At 46.8% G+C, this 16,423-nt stretch overlaps 1 protein-coding gene across 14 annotated transcripts in view; it reads right to left on the bottom strand.

Annotated features, from left to right (window-relative positions):
- The window catches only part of WDR27 (WD repeat domain 27), a 1,147,516-nt gene that overhangs the window by 1,045,731 nt on the left and 85,362 nt on the right, over nucleotides 1-16,423 (bottom strand). For all 14 annotated transcript variants that reach the window (XR_010176117.1, XR_010176118.1, XM_063917760.1 and 11 more), the window contains exon 3: nucleotides 12,269-12,410. Coding sequence is in view for 12 of the 14 variants with exons in the window: in XM_063917760.1 (XP_063773830.1) it covers nucleotides 12,269-12,410 (142 nt within the window). In the remaining 2 variants the exon portion in view is untranslated. The remainder of the gene's footprint in view (nucleotides 1-12,268; nucleotides 12,411-16,423) is intronic.

Genomic DNA, 16,423 nt, shown 5'->3' with positions numbered 1-16,423 from the left:
CTCACTGTAAAATAAAAAACCTAATATATACTTTCTTTCTAGGAGCTCAGGAGAGCCCCTAGTGTGCATCCAGCTCGGCCGGGCACAGAAATCTAACTGAGGTCTGGAGGAGGGGCATAGAGGGAGGAGCCAGTGCACACCAGGTAGTACCAAATCTTTCTTTTAGTGTGCCCAGTCTCCTGCGGAGCCCGTCTATTCCCCATGGTCCTTACGGAGTCCCCAGCATCCACTAGGACGTCAGAGAAAAATACATAATTGTCCCATTAGTTGGACCTATTTCACAGGGACCATATTTATATAAATAAATGTTTAAAAATCCATGAGAAATTTGATCCTTCCACTTGGAGACCGGAGAATATTTATTTTAACTTGAGAATAGTCCAATTCAATATGTGCACTTACTGTATATATACTCACAGTTCCTTGTTAGGGATTTATTGCACTTCACCCATAGATATAAGTGCATAGCAATAGCAATTCCATTGTACACAGCTTTAATGGAGTAGATTTCTCTTTGCCCAGATGTAAGAATAGTTTGTAGGGATATATTTACCGCACTCCTCTATTAGTGGAACTGCTCAGCTCTCCTCTCCCCTCCAGATAACACATTTCTCTGACTGTTAATATTATCAGCGGCTTCCTCAGATCACTTCCAGAGGCACCGGAGCCTGATATTATAGCTCCGTTGGGTATTCCGATTGCGCATCCGCTATACGACTAATTGATGGTATTTATTGTGGTCAATAAGATCTCATTAGACCAGCGCCCAGGATTGATTTTTTGTTTTTTGATTTCTCCAAGATGTGTGGAACAACCTTCCTATTGAGTTCCTTATAAAACTATGTGCAAGTGTACCTAGAAGAGTTGATGCCGTTTGGAAGTCAAAGGGTGGTCACACCAAATATTGATTTTATTTAGATTTCTCTTCTGTTCATTCACTTTGCATTTTGCTAATTGATAAAAATATTAACACTTCTATTTTTGAAAGCATTCTTACTTTACAGCATTTTTCCACACCTGCCCCCAAACTTTTGAATAGTACTGTATGTGTAAATTGAATTATATTTTACTATTGCACCTTTTGAAGATATGAGATGCGTCCATATTAAATAACAAGTGTTTTAAAACCATTGACACAAATATCCCAGGATCCATGAAACTAAATGTTGGGAATTCTTCTTTCAGGAAATTTGTGATCGCCATCTAGCTAAATTGTACATTATAACACATGCAAAAGAGGAGCTGAAACATTTCAAGGAAATCTTGCTGTAATCTATGCAGTAACGGTTGAACATTTTATAGCCTGTTACTAAGTCAAAGCAAATGTCTGATTAGTTCAAATCTGTATTATACTTGCCTACCTGACCCTCTCCTTGAGGGAGAAAATAAGATTTTACTTACCGGTAAATCTATTTTTCGTAGTCCGTAGTGGATGCTGGGGACTCCGTAAGGACCATGGGGATAGACGGGCACCGCAGGAGACATGGGCACTTTAAGAAAGCATTTAGGTTCTGGTGTGCTCTGGCTCCTCCCTCTATGCCCCTCCTCCAGACCTCAGTTAGAGAAACTGTGCCCAGAAGAGCTGACAGTACAAGGAAAGGATTTTGGTAATCCAGGGCAAGATTCATACCAGCCACACCAATCACACCGTATAACTTGTGATAAACTTACCCAGTTAACAGTATGAACAACAACAGAGCATCAGGTCAACCCTGATGCAACCATAACATAACCCTAATTGAAGCAATAACTATATACAAGTATTGCAGCAGAATTCCGCACTTGGGACGGGCGCCCAGCATCCACTACAGACTACGAGAAATAGATTTACCGGTAAGTAAAATCTTATTTTCTCTAACGTCCTAGTGGATGCTGGGGACTCCGTAAGGACCATGGGGATTATACCAAAGCTCCCAAACGGGCGGGAGAGTGCGGATGACTCTGCAGCACCGATTGAGCAAACACAAGGTCCTCCTCAGCCAGGGTATCAAACTTGTAGAACGTTGCAAAAGTGTTTGAACCTGACCAAGTAGCCGCTCGGCAAAGCTGTAACGCCGAGACCCCTCGGGCAGCCGCCCAAGAAGAGCCCACCTTCCTCGTGGAATGGGCCTTAACTGATTTAGGCAGCGGCAATCCAGCCGCAGAATGAGCCTGCTGAATCGTGTTAAAGATCCAGCGAGCAATAGTTTGCTTTTAAGCAGGAGCACCAAGCTTGTTGGAAGCATACAGGATAAACAAAGATTCTGTTTTCCTGACCCTAGCCGTTCTGGCTACATAAACCTTCAAAGCCCTTACCACATCAAGTAACTCGGAATCCTCCAAGTCAGTAGTAGCCACAGGCACCACAATAGGTTGGTTTATATGAAAGGATGAAATCACTTTCGGCAGAAATTGTGGACGAGTCCGCAATTCTGCTCTATCCGCATGGAAAACCAGATAGGGGCTTTTATGCGACAAATCCGCCAACTCTGACACACGCCTAGCCGAAGCCAAGGCTAATAACATGACCACCTTCCACGTGAGATATTTCAACTCCACCGTTTTGAGTGGTTCAAAGCAGTGGGATTTCAGGAAACTCAACACCACGTTAAGATCCCAAGGTGCCACTGGAGGCACAAAAGGGGGCTGAATATGGAGCACTCCCTTTACAAACGTCTGAACTTCAGGTAGAGAAGTCAACTCCTTTTGAAAAAAAATGGATAGGGCCGAAATCTGGACCTTAATGGAACCCAATTTTAGGCCCAAATTCACTCCTGACTGTAGGAAGTGAAGGAAACGGCCCAGCTGGAATTCCTCCGTAGGGGCATTCCTGGCCTCACACCAAGCAACATATTTTCGCCATATACGGTGATAATGTTGAGCTGTCACGTCCTTCCTAGCCTTTATCAGCGTAGGAATGACCTCATCCGGAATCCCTTTCTCTGCTAGGATCCGGCGTTCAACCGCCATGCCGTCAAACGCAGCCACGGTAAGTCTTGGAACAGACAGGGCCCCTGTTGCAACAAGTCCTGTCTTAGAGGAAGAGGCCACGGGTCCACGGTGAGCATTTCTTGCAGATCTGGATACCAAGTCCTTCGTGGCCAATCTGGAACAATGAGTATTGTTCTCACTCCTCTTTTTCTTACTATTCTCAGCACCTTGAGTATGAGAGGAAGAGGAGGAAATACATAGACCGACTGGAACACCCACGGTGTCACCAGGGCGTCTACAGCTATCGCCTGAGGGTCTCTTGACCTGGCGCAATACCTCTGTATCCTTTTGTTGAGGCGGGATGCCATCATGTCCACCTGTGGCAGTTCCCACCGACTTGCAATCTGTGCGAAGACTTCCTGATGAAGTTCCCACTCTCCCGGGTGGAGGTCGTGTCTGCTGAGGAAGTCTGCTTCCCAGTTGTCCACTCCCGGGATGAACACTGCTGACAGTGCGCTTACGTGATTTTCCGCCTAGCGAAGAATTCTGGTGGCTTCCGCCATCGCCACCCTGCTCCTTGTGCCGCCTTGTCGATTTACATGAGCCACTGCGGTGATGTTGTCTGACTGAATCAGAACCGGTTGGTCGCGAAGCAGGGTCTCCGCTTGACGTAGGGCGTTGTATATGGCCCTTAGTTCCAGGATGTTGATGTGAAGGCAAGTCTCCTGACTTGACCACAGACCTTGGAAATTTCTTCCCTGTGTGACTGCTCCCCACCCTCTGAGGCTTGCATCTGTGGTCACCAGGACCCAGTCCTGAATGCCGAATCTGCGGCCCTCGAGAAGGTGAGCACTCTGCAGCCACCACAGGAGAGACACACTGGCCCTGGGGGATAGGGTGATTAACCGATGCATCTGAAGATGTGATCCGGACCACTTGTCCAGTAAGTCCCATTGAAAGGTCCTCGCATGGAACCTGCCGAAGGGAATGGCCTCGTATGATGCCACCATCTTTCCCAGGACTCGAGTGCAGTGATGCACTGACATCTGTTTTGGTATTAATAGGTTCCTGACCAGTGTCATGAGTTCCTGAGCTTTCTCTATCGGGAGATAAACCCTTTTCTGGTCTGTGTCTAGAATCATGCTAGGAAAGGCAGACGAGTCGTAGGAACCAACTGCGACTTTGGAATACAGGTTGAGTATCCCTTATCCAAAATGCTTGGGACCAGAGGTATTTTGGATATGGGATTTTTCCGTATTTTGGAATAATTACATACCATAATGAGATATCATGGTGATGGGACCTAAATCTAAGCACAGAATGCATTTATGTTACATATACACCTTATACACACACAGCCTGAAGGTAATTTTAGCCAATATTTTTTATAACTTTGTGCATTAAACAAAGTGTATCTACATTCACACAATTAACTTATGTTTCATATACACCTTATACACACAGCCTGAAGGTAATTTAATACAATATTTTTAATAACTTTGTGTATTAAACAAAGTTTGTGTACATTGAGCCATCAAAAAACAAAGGTTTCACTATCTCACTCTCACTCAAAAAAGTCTGTATTTCGGAATATTCCGTATTTCGGAATATTTGGATATGGGATACTCAACCTGTATTATTAAATAAGCCAAATGGCAGTATAACAGCAGAGGAGAAACTATTATATGCAGAAACTATATTGCGGGTTTACAGAAGTGGAGATGTTGCCCATAGCAACCTATCAGGTTCTTATAATTTATCTAGCACCTTCTAGAATATAATAGCTGGAATCTGATAGGTTGCTATGGGAGACATAACTACTTATAAAAACAGACATCTTAGTAAATATATGCCTAGGTGTTTTATTTTTACAATGAGCAATGATGGACTGGGGGTCTTTCACTCTATTACAGGTTGAGTATCCCATATCCAAATATTCCGAAATACGGAATATTCCGAAATACGGAATTTTTTGAGTGAGAGTGAGATAGTGAAACCTTTGTTTTCTGATTGCTCAAAGTAACACAAACTTTAATACACAAAGTTATTAAACATATTGTATTAAATGACCTTCAGGCTGTGTGTATAAGGTGTATATGAAACATAAATGAATTGTGGGTATGTACACACACTTTGTTTAATGCACAGATTTATTACAAATATTGGCTAAAATGACCTTCAGGCTGTGTGTATAAGGTGTATATGAAACATAAATGCATTCTGTGCTTAGACTTGGGTCCCATCGCCATGATATCTCATTATGGTATGCAATTATTCCAAAATACGGAAAAATCCGATATCCAAAATACTTCTGGTCCCAAGCATTTTGGATAAGGGATACTCAACCTGTATTCACATTGCTCCCACTGCTCATTGGGGGTAATTCCAAGTTGATCGCAGCAGGAAATTTGTTAGCAGTTGGGCAAAACCATGTGCACTGCAGGTGTGGCAGATATAACATTTGCAGAGAGAGTTAGATTTGGGTGGGTTATTTTATTTCTGTGCAGGGTAAATACTGGCTGCTTTATTTTTACACTGCAAATTAGATTGCAGATTGAACACACCACACCCAAATCTAACTCTCTCTGCACATGTTATATCTGCCTCCCCTGCAGTGCACATGGTTTTACCCAGTTGCTAACAGAATTCCTGCTGCGATCAACTTGGAATTACCCCCATTATCTGTCTCAGTAAAGGTGTGCTTGTAACCAATTGGAGTCAAATGTTGAAAAGATTCCTGTTGTAAAAGGCAGAACCTGACACTTCCTGCAGAAAGCAGCTGCACTAAGTGGTAAATGAGAGGGAGGGAGGGGGTGTGCAAAAATAAGCTACCTTTTGTCTCCTATATTTAGGCTCAACAAATACCAACACTACCTAAACTACCTAAACTACTATTTGGTTGGCAGGACATCATGAGGTTTGTATTTGCATAACAAAACAGATTAACAATATCTAGCTGTTGTGTAGTCCCAACATGTGACACATGCACTATAACAGTGTCACATGGTCTCATAGGGGGTCATTCCGAGTTGTTCGCTCGTTGCCAATTTTCGCTATGCTGCGATTTGTTGCAAATTGCGCATGCGCAAGGCACGCAGGGCGCATGCGCTTAGTTATTTAACACAAAACTTCGCAGTTTTGCTGTGGCTTCTGCGGCGCTTTTCAGTCGCACTGCTGTTCGGTAAATCATTGACAGGAAAGGGGCGTTTCTGGGCGGCAACTCAGCGTTTTCCCGGCGTTTGCAAAAAAACGCAGGCATGTCAGGGAAAAACGCGGGAGTGTCTGGAGAAACGGGGGAGTGGCTGGCCGAACGCAGGGCGTGTTTGTGACGTCAAACCAGAAACTAAACGGACTGAGCTGATCGCAATCTGTGAGTAGGTCTGGAGCTACTCAGAAACTGCAAAGAATTATTTAGTAGCAGTTTTGCTAATTTTTCGTTCGCTATTCTGCTAAGCTAAGATACACTCCCAGAGGGCGGCGGCCTAGCGTGTGCAATGCTGCTACAAATAGGATTTTAATACCTACCGGTAAATCCTTTTCTCCTAGTCCGTAGAGGATGCTGGGGACTCCAAAAGGACCATGGGGTATAGACGGGATCCGCAGGAGACATGTGCACACTATAAGACTTTGAATGGGTGTGAACTGGCTTCTCCTTCTATGCCCCCTCCCCCTTCCTCAAGACCTCAGTAATAGGAACTGTACCCAGGGAGACGGACATTACGAGGAAAAGGATTTTTGTTACACTAAGGGTGAGATACATACCAGCTCACACCACAAACACATTGTACAACTGGATTAGCAGGAATACCAGATAACAGTATGAACAAAAAACAGCAACAAGCTGAACATAACCGATATACAACCTTCGTGTAACCGAAAACAACCACTAACAATACCACTGCAAGTAACAGTCTGCACTGGGATTGGCGCCCAGCATCCTCTACGTACTAGGAGAAAAGGATTTACCGGTAGGTATTAAAATCCTATTTTCTCTTACGTCCTAGAGGATGCTGGGGACTCCAAAAGGACCATGGGGTTTATACCAAAGCTCCAGACCGGGCGGGAGAGTGCGGATGACTCTGCAGCACCGACTGAGCAAACATGAGATCCTCCTCAGCCAGGGTATCAAACTTGTAGAACTTTGCAAAAGTGTTTGAACCTGACCAAGTAGCCGCTCGGCAAAGCTGTAATGCCGAGACCCCTCGGGCAGCCGCCCAAGAAGAGCCCACCTTCCTTGTGGAGTGGGCTTTCACTGATTTTTCACTGATCTCCTCAAAGTCCAGCTTGTATCCCTGAGATCAATGGCCCTCATTCCGAGGTGTTCGCTCGCAAGCTGCTTTTAGCAGCTTTGCACACGCTAAGCCGCCGCCTACAGGGAGTGAATCTTAGCTTATCAAAATTGCGAACGAAAGATTAGCAAAATTGCGAATAGACACTTCTTAGCAGTTTCTGAGTAGCTCCACACTTACTCGGCAACTGCGATCAGTTCAGTCAGTTTCGTTCCTGGTTTGACGTCACAAACACACCCAGCGTTCGGCCAGACACTCCTCCGTTTCTCCAGCCACTCCCGCGTTTTTCCCAGAAATGGTAGCGTTTTTTCGCACACACCCATAAAACGGCCAGTTTCCGCCCAGAAACACCCACTTCCTGTCAATCACATTACGATCACCAGAACGAAGAAAAAACCACGTAATGCCGTGAGTAAAATACCTAACAGCATAGCAAATTTACTTGGCGCAGTCGCACTGCGGACATTGCGCATGCGCATTAGCGACTAATCGCTCCGTTGCGACAAAAAAATAACGAGCGAACAACTCGGAATGACCCCCAGTATCTATTGCCCAGGGATCCAACAGGGAGTGAACCCACTTGTGGCCGAATTTCCGAAGACGTGCCCCCGCCGGGCCTAGCTCCGCCTGTGGAGCCCCAGCGACATGCGGTGGATTTTGTAGAGGCCGGGGAGGACTTCTGTTCCTGGGAACTAGCTGTGTTGTGCAACTTCTTTCCTCTGCCCCTGCCTCTGGCAAGAAAGGACGCACCCGGACTTTCTTGTTTCTTTGTGTTCGAAAGGCTGCATTTGATAATATTGTGCTTTCCTAGGCTGTGCAGGAATATAAGGCAAAAGATCAGAATTACCAGCTATAGCTGTGGAGACCAGGTCCGAGATCCCTTCTCCACACAATCCTCAGCCTTCCATATGCCTCTTAAGTCGGCATCACCTGTCCATGCATATTCTACAGGACACGTCAAGCAGAAAACGACATAGCGTTGACTCTAGAACCCAGTAGACTAATGTCTCTTTGGGCATGTTTAATATATATATATGTCTTAAGACAGCATCTTTAATATATATATATATCTATATATATATATATACATATATATATATATATATATATATATATATATACACACATACTAGGGTCTCAATCTCTGCTGAAAAGGTACCTGTCCACGCTGCTACAGCGCTATAAACCCATGCCGACACAATCGCCGGTCTGAGTAGTGTACCAGAATGTGCACGCTATCTGCAGGATCCCTGAGGATAGCTGTTAAGTCAGGGCTACCTTTTGGGCAAACGTGACACCCTAGGAGAAGATTCCCATCGTATCCTGGCCCTAGTAGGGAAAGGATACTCCCTGAGAATTCTTTGTGGGAAACTGCAGTCTCTTGTCTGGAGATTCCCTCTCTTTTTCATCATGAGAGGAGGGAAATTTACCTCAGCTTTCTTCCCCTTAAACATGTGTACCCTTGTGTCAGGGACAGATGAGTCATCAGTGATATGCAAAACATTTTATGTTACAATAATCATATATTGAATACTTTCCTGCCATTTTGGCTGTAACTTTGCATTGGGATCCGGTCTGAAGATCGACAGTGTCTAGGTCGACAATGTTTAGGTTGATCACTATAGGTCGACAGTCACTAGGTCGACATGGATGGAAGGTCGACAGGGTTTCAAGGTCGACATGTGCTAGGTCGACAGGTCTAAAGGTCGACATGAGTTTTTCACATTTTTTTTCTTTTTTTGAATTTTTTCATACTTAACGATCCACGTGGACTACGATTGGAACGGTAAAGTGTGCCGAGCGAAGCGGTAGCGGAGCGAAGGCACCATACCCGAAGCATGGCGAGCGAAGCGAGCCATGTGAGGGGACGCGGTGCACTAATTTGGGATCCCGGTCACTCTCCGAAGAAAACGACACCAAAAAAATAAAAAATCCTCATATCGACCTTTAGACCTGTCGACCTAGCACATGTCGACCTAGAAACCCTGTCGACCTTCCATCGATGTCGACCTAGTGACTGTCGACCTATAGTGATCGACCTAAACATTGTCGACCTAGACACTGTCGATTTCATGAACCACACCCCTTTGCATTATTGTAGTCGACACTGGAGTCAGACTCCGTGTCGATATCAGTGTCTATTATTTTGGATAGTGATCATTGAGAGACTCTGAAGGTCTCTGCGACATAGGGACAGACATGGGTAGATTACCTGTCTGTTCTCTAATCTTTTGTGCAATAAATTCACCTTAGCACTTAATTACACATATCCAAACAGGTGTCGGCGTTGTCGACGGAGACACCCCTCACACACACATTTGCCCCATTTTCTCCTTAGGGGAGCCTTTTACCTCAGACATGTCGACACACACGTACCGACACACCACACACTCAGGGAATGCTCATCTGAAGACAATTCCCCCACAAGTCCCTTTGGAGAGACAGAGAGAGAGTATGCCAGCACACACCCCAGCGCTATTAACCCAGGAATAACACAGTAACTTAATGTTAACCCAGTAGCTGCTGTTTATATTGATTTTTGCGGCTAATTATGTGCCCCCCCCCCTTCTCTTTTTACCCTCTTCTACCGTGTATCTGCAGGGGAGAGGCTGGGGAGCTTCCTCTCAGCGGTGCAGTGGAGAAAAAACATGGCGCTGGTGAGTGCTGAGGAAGAAGCCCCGCCCCCTCGACGGCGGGCTTCTGTCCCGCTTAAATATACATTTACTTGGCAGGGGCTCATACATATATACAGTGCCCAACTGTATATATGCTAAACTTTTGCCAAAGAGGTCCCAATTGCTGCCCAGGGTGCCCCCCCTGCGCCCTGCACCCTTACAGTGACCGGAGTATGTGAGGTGTGTGTGGGAGCAATAGCGCACAGCTGCAGTGCTTTGCGCTACCTCAGTGAAGACTGGAGTTTTCTGCTGCCGATTTCGAAGTCTTCTTGCTTCTTATGCTCACCCGGCTTTTGTCTTCCCGCTCTGCGAGGGGAACGGCGGCGCGGCTCTGGGATCGGACGACGAGGGTGAGATCCTGTGTACGATCCCTCTGGAGCTAATGGTGTCCAGTAGCCTAAGAAGCAGGACCTATCTGCAGAGAGTAGGGCTGCTTCTCTCCCCTCAGTCCCACAATGCAGGGAGTCTGTTGCCAGCAGAGCTCCCTGAAAATAAAAAACCTAACAAAATACTTCCTTACAGCAAGCTCAGGAGAGCTCACTGAACAGCACCCAGCTCGTCCGGGCACAGATTCAAACTGAGGTCTGGAGGAGGGACATAGAGGGAGGAGCCAGAGCACACCAGAATTTAAATTCTTTCTTAAAGTGCCCATGTCTCCCGCGGAGCCCGTCTATTCCCCATGGTCCTTACGGAGTCCCCAGCATCCACTAGGACGTTAGAGAAATATATGATCCCTGCGCTGTTTAAATAGCACCAATTGACTGTGCCCCCCGTTTTGCTCCCTGTACTTGCTAAGGAGAGTGGAGGTCCGGGCCAGCGTCTCTGCAATGTCTGTGAAGAGAGAAAATGGCACTGGTAAGCTGTGCGGGCTAAGCCACGCCCTCTCCCGGCCCGCTGTAGTCCCGCTCGATTTCAAATAATTATACTGGCGGGGGTCATATATTTAGTGCCTAGGCACTTATAATATGCTCTTGCCAGTTTAAAACTTCAGTAACCTGCTGCCCAGGGCGCCCCCCCTGCGCCCTGCACCCTGTGAGTGCCGTTGGTGTATGTGTGGGAGCATGGGGCGCAGCGCGACCGCTGCATTGTACCTCCGTTACTGAAGTCTTCTGCCGTCACTGAAGTCTTCTTTCTTCTGTATACTCACCCGGCTTCTTTCTTCTGGCTTCCGTGAGGGGGATGACGGCGCAGCTCCGGGAGCAAGCAGCTAGGCGCACCAAGTGATCGAACCCTCTGGAGCTAATGGTGTCCAGTAGCCTAAGAAGCAGAGCCTTTAACTCAGAAGAAGTAGGTCTGACTTCTCTCCCCTCACTCCCACGAAGCAGGGAGCCTGTAGCCAGCAGGTCTCCCTGAAAATAAAAAACCTAACTTAAAGTATTTTCAGAGAAACTCAGGAGAGCTCCATAGCCTCCAACATGACCCGCCCCACTAGGTACAAAATGCTCTGTTTCTGATCTTCCCTCTTAATTTATTATTGCCATCACCTGTGAAGAAACAGCTGTCTTATCATTTAACTCATGCATGTCCAAACTGCGGCCCTCCAGCTGTTGTGAAACTACATATCCCAGCATGCCCTGACACAGTTTTGCTGTCAGAGAATGCTAAAGCTGTGTCAGGGCATGCTGGGATGTGTAGTTTCTCAACAGCTGGAGGGCCGCAGTTTGGACATGCCTGATTTAACTAGTTCAGCACAGGTGATGGAAATCATAAATTAAGAGGGAAGTCCAGGAACAGAGCATTTTGTACCTAGTGGGGCGGGTCATGTTGGAGGGTCTGGAGCTCCCCTAGTGTGTGTCCAGTCTCTCTGGGGTCTGGAGGAGGGGCATAGAGGGAGGAGCCAGTTCACACCCATTCAAAGTCTTATAGTGTGCCCATGTCTCCTGCGGATCCCGTCTATACCCCATGTTCCTTTTGAAGTCCCCAGCATCCTCTAGGACGTAAGAGAAAGCAGCTAGCGAGCGAACAACTCGGAATGAGGGCCATAGTGACAGGTGCATACCTCCCAACATGACCCTCTCCAGGAGGGACAGAATGCTCTGCTCCTGAACTTCCCTCTTAATGTATGATTGCCAGCACATGTGCTGAAACACCTTTCTTATCCGTTAACCTGTTCAGCACAGGTGCTGGTAATCATAAATTCTGAGAAAAGTCCAGAAGCAGAGCATTGTGTCCCTACTGGAGGGTCATGTTGGGAGGTATGCAGGTGTTCATCACGCCACCAGTCATTTTTGGTTTTGTTATAAAAGCCTACTTGGACTATTAAAGGGCCTGATTCAGGTTTGTAAGTAAAGCATATAAGCACACAACTGAGGAAAACCATGTTGCACTGCAGGTGGGGCAGATGTAACATGTGCAGAGAGATTTAGATTTAGGTAATCTATATAAATTATTTACCTTGCATGGATGATCGCGTGCATTCATTCAGATTCCACATAATGACATAGTCTTGTGATGCAGAGACGACTAGCCACTCTCCCCCATCCTGCTTAATTGCTACTGCAGTTATTGGCTGGTGATGTCCTTTCAAAGTTAGAGGCTGCCAAATGTAAAAAATAACCATATTACATTCTAGAGCTACATAAACATATTATGGCTTTATTGTTTGAGGTTTTACAAATGGGTCTTCATCTGTCAGTGACCTTTGGTGAAGTATATAGAAATGAAACATAAGTTAATTATGTGGCCACGCTAAAGGCCTGATTCTAAAGGCGCATACACACTGAGTGCTTTTCCCCCCAGCGATGTCAGCGGGGGTGAGCGGCTTTCCATAGCAGGACGCTATGGAAAGCCATTCACCCTGCCGTTCATCTGCTGGTAATACAAGCAGATGAACGATCCGGGGAGGCAGGCCTTGCCCCTTCCTCTACCTCTGGTAGCGAGGAAGAAGTTACCTCTGCCTTTTCTATATTTATTGGGCCGAAAGGACTGCATTTGATAGTTCTGTTGCGCAGGAGCATTAGGTAAATAAGTAGATTTACCCGCTGTGGCCGCTGATACTAAATCAGCAAGGCCGTCACCAAACAGTTCCCCACCCTTAAAGGGAAGGGACTCCATATTTTTCTTGGAATCAGAGTCAGCATTCCATTGATGAGTCCATAGTGCATGCCTAGCCACAATTGACATAGCCTTAGCCTCAGCCCCCAGGAGGCCAGCATCTCTTGCAGCCTCTTTCAAGTACGCAGCCGCGTCCCTGATATAACCAAGCGTCACTAGGATGCTATCCCTATCCAGAGTATCTAAATCCGCAGATAAACTTTCAGCCCATTTTTCAATGACGCTACTAACCCACGCTGACGCAATAAGCGGTCTAAGCTGCGTCCCCGTGGTAGTAAAAATAAGAATTTACTTACCGATAATTCTATTTCTCGTAGTCCGTAGTGGATGCTGGGGACTCCGTCAGGACCATGGGGAATAGCGGCTCCGCAGGAGACAGGGCACAAAAATAAAGCTTTAGGATCAGGTGGTGTGTACTGGCTCCTCCCCCTATGACCCTCCTCCAAGCCTCAGTTAGGATACTGTGCCCGGACGAGCGTACACAATAAGGAAGGATATTGAATCCCGGGTAAGACTCATACCAGCCACACCAATCACACCGTATAACTTGTGATCTGAACCCAGTTAACAGTATGACAAACGTAGGAGCCTCTGAACAGACGGCTCACAACAATAACAACCCGAATTTGTTTGTAACAATAACTATGTACAAGTATTGCAGACAATCCGCACTTGGGATGGGCGCCCAGCATCCACTACGGACTACGAGAAATAGAATTATCGGTAAGTAAATTCTTATTTTCTCTAACGTCCTAAGTGGATGCTGGGGACTCCATCAGGACCATGGGGATTATACCAAAGCTCCCAAACGGGCGGGAGAGTGCGGATGACTCTGCAGCACCGAATGAGAGAACTCAAGGTCCTCCTCAGCCAGGGTATCAAATTTGTAGAATTTTGCAAACGTGTTTGCCCCTGACCAAGTAGCAGCTCGGCAGAGTTGTAATGCCGAGACCCCCCGGGCAGCCGCCCAGGATGAGCCCACTTTCCTTGTGGAATGGGCCTTGACAGATTTAGGTTGTGGCAAGCCTGCCACAGAATGTGCAAGTTGAATTGTGCTACAAATCCAACGAGCAATCGTCTGCTTAGAAGCAGGAGCACCCATCTTGTTGGGTGCATACAATATAAACAGTGAGTCAGACTTTCTGACTCCCGCCGTTCTTGAAATATATATTTTCAATGCCCGGACCACGTCCAACAACTTGGAATCCTCCAAATCGTTAGTAGCCGCAGGCACCACAATAGGCTGGTTCAGGTGAAACGCTGACACCACCTTAGGCAGAAAATGAGGACGCGTCCGCAGTTCTGCCCTGTCCGTATGGAAAATCAGATATGGGCTCTTATATGATAAAGCCGCCAATTCTGATACTCTCCTGGCTGAAGCCAGGGCCAGTAACATGGTTACTTTCCATGTAAGATACTTCAACTCCACCGATTTGAGCGGCTCAAACCAATGGGATTTGAGAAAATCCAAGACTACATTAAGATCCCACGGTGCCACTGGGGGCACAACCGGGGGCTGTATATGTAGTACTCCTTTTACAAAAGTCTGGACTTCAGGAACTGAAGCCAATTCTTTCTGGAAGAAAATCGACAGGGCCGAAATTTGAACCTTAATGGACCCCAATTTGAGGCCCATAGACAATCCTGTTTGCAGGAAATGTAGGAATCGACCCAGTTGAAATTCCTCCGTGGGGGCCTTCCTGGCCTCACACCACGCAACATATTTTCTCCAAATGCGGTGATAATGTTGTGCAGTCACCTCCTTCCTGGCTTTTACCAGTGTAGGAATGACCTCTTCCGGAATGCCTTTTTCCCTTAGAATTCGGCGTTCAACCGCCATGCCGTCAAACGCAGCCGCGGTAAGTCTTGGAATAGACACGGTCCCTGCTGAAGCAGGTCCCGTCTTAGAGGTAGAGGCCACGGATCCTCCGTGAGCATCTCTTGAAGTTCCGGGTACCAAGTTCTTCTTGGCCAATCCGGAGCCACTAGTATCGTTCTTACTCCCTTTTGCCGTATAATTCTCAGTACTTTTGGTATGAGAGGCAGAGGAGGGAACACATACACTGACTGGAACAACCACGGTGTTACCAGAGCGTCCACAGCTATTGCCTGAGGGTCTCTTGACCTGGCGCAATACCTGTCCAGTTTTTTGTTGAGGCGGGACGCCATCATATCCACCATTGGTTTTTCCCAACGGTTCACAATCATGTGGAAGACTTCTGGATGAAGTCCCCACTCTCCCGGGTGTAGATCGTGTCTGCTGAGGAAGTCTGCTTCCCAGTTGTCCACTCCCGGAATGAATACTGCTGACAGTGCTATCACATGATCTTCCGCCCAGCGAAGAATCCTTGCAGCTTCTGCCATTGCTGTCCTGCTTCTTGTGCCGCCCTGTCTGTTTACGTGGGCGACTGCCGTGATGTTGTCCGACTGGATCAACACCGGCTGACCCTGAAGCAGGGGTTTTGCCAGACTTAGAGCATTGTAAATCGCTCTTAGCTCCAGTATATTTATGTGAAGAGACATCTCCAGGCTTGACCATACTCCCTGGAAGTTTCTTCCCTGTGTGACCGCTCCCCAGCCTCTCAGACTGGCATCCGTGGTCACCAGGACCCAGTCCTGTATGCCGAATCTGCGGCCCTCTAACAGATGAGCACTCTGCAACCACCACAGAAGAGACACCCTTGTCCGTGGCGATAAGGTTATCCGCTGATGCATCTGCAGATGCGATCCGGACCATTTGTCCAGCAGATCCCACTGAAAAGTTCGTGCGTGGAATCTGCCGAATGGAATCGCTTCGTAAGAAGCCACCATCTTTCCCAGGACTCTTGTGCATTGATGCACAGACACTGTCCCTGGTTTTAGGAGGTTCCTGACAAGTTCGGATAACTCCCTGGCTTTCTCCTCCGGAAGAAACACCTTTTTCTGAACCGTGTCCAGAATCATTCCCAGGAACAGTAGACGTGTCGTCGGGGTCAACTGAGATTTTGGAAAATTCAGAATCCACCCGTGTTGTTGCAGCACTAGTTGGGTTAGTGCTACTCCGTCCTCCAGCTGTTCTCTGGACCTTGCCCTTATCAGGAGATCGTCCAAGTAAGGGATAATTAATACGCCTCTTCTTCGCAGAAGAATCATCATTTCGGCCATTACCTTGGTAAAGACCCGAGGTGCCGTGGACAATCCAAACGGCAGCGTCTGAAACTGATAATGACAGTTTTGCACCACGAACCTGAGGTACCCTTGATGTGAAGGGCAAATTGGGACATGCAGGTAAGCATCCTTTATGTCCAGGGACACCATAAAGTCCCCTTCTTCCAGATTCGCTATCACTGCTCTGAGTGACTCCATCTTGAACTTGAATTTTTGTATGTACAGGTTCAAAGATTTCAGATTTAGAATAGGTCTTACCGAGCCGTCCGGCTTCGGTACCACAAATAGCGTGGAGTAATACCCCTTTCCCTGTTGTAGGAGGGGTACCTTGACTATCACCTGCTGAGA

This window comes from Pseudophryne corroboree, chromosome 4 (genome assembly GCF_028390025.1).
Source record: "Pseudophryne corroboree isolate aPseCor3 chromosome 4, aPseCor3.hap2, whole genome shotgun sequence".
In the NCBI taxonomy this organism is placed as follows: domain Eukaryota; kingdom Metazoa; phylum Chordata; class Amphibia; order Anura; family Myobatrachidae; genus Pseudophryne; species Pseudophryne corroboree.
The sequence above is the reverse complement of the archived record's forward strand: the minus strand, read 5'-3'. Positions and strand labels throughout refer to the sequence as shown.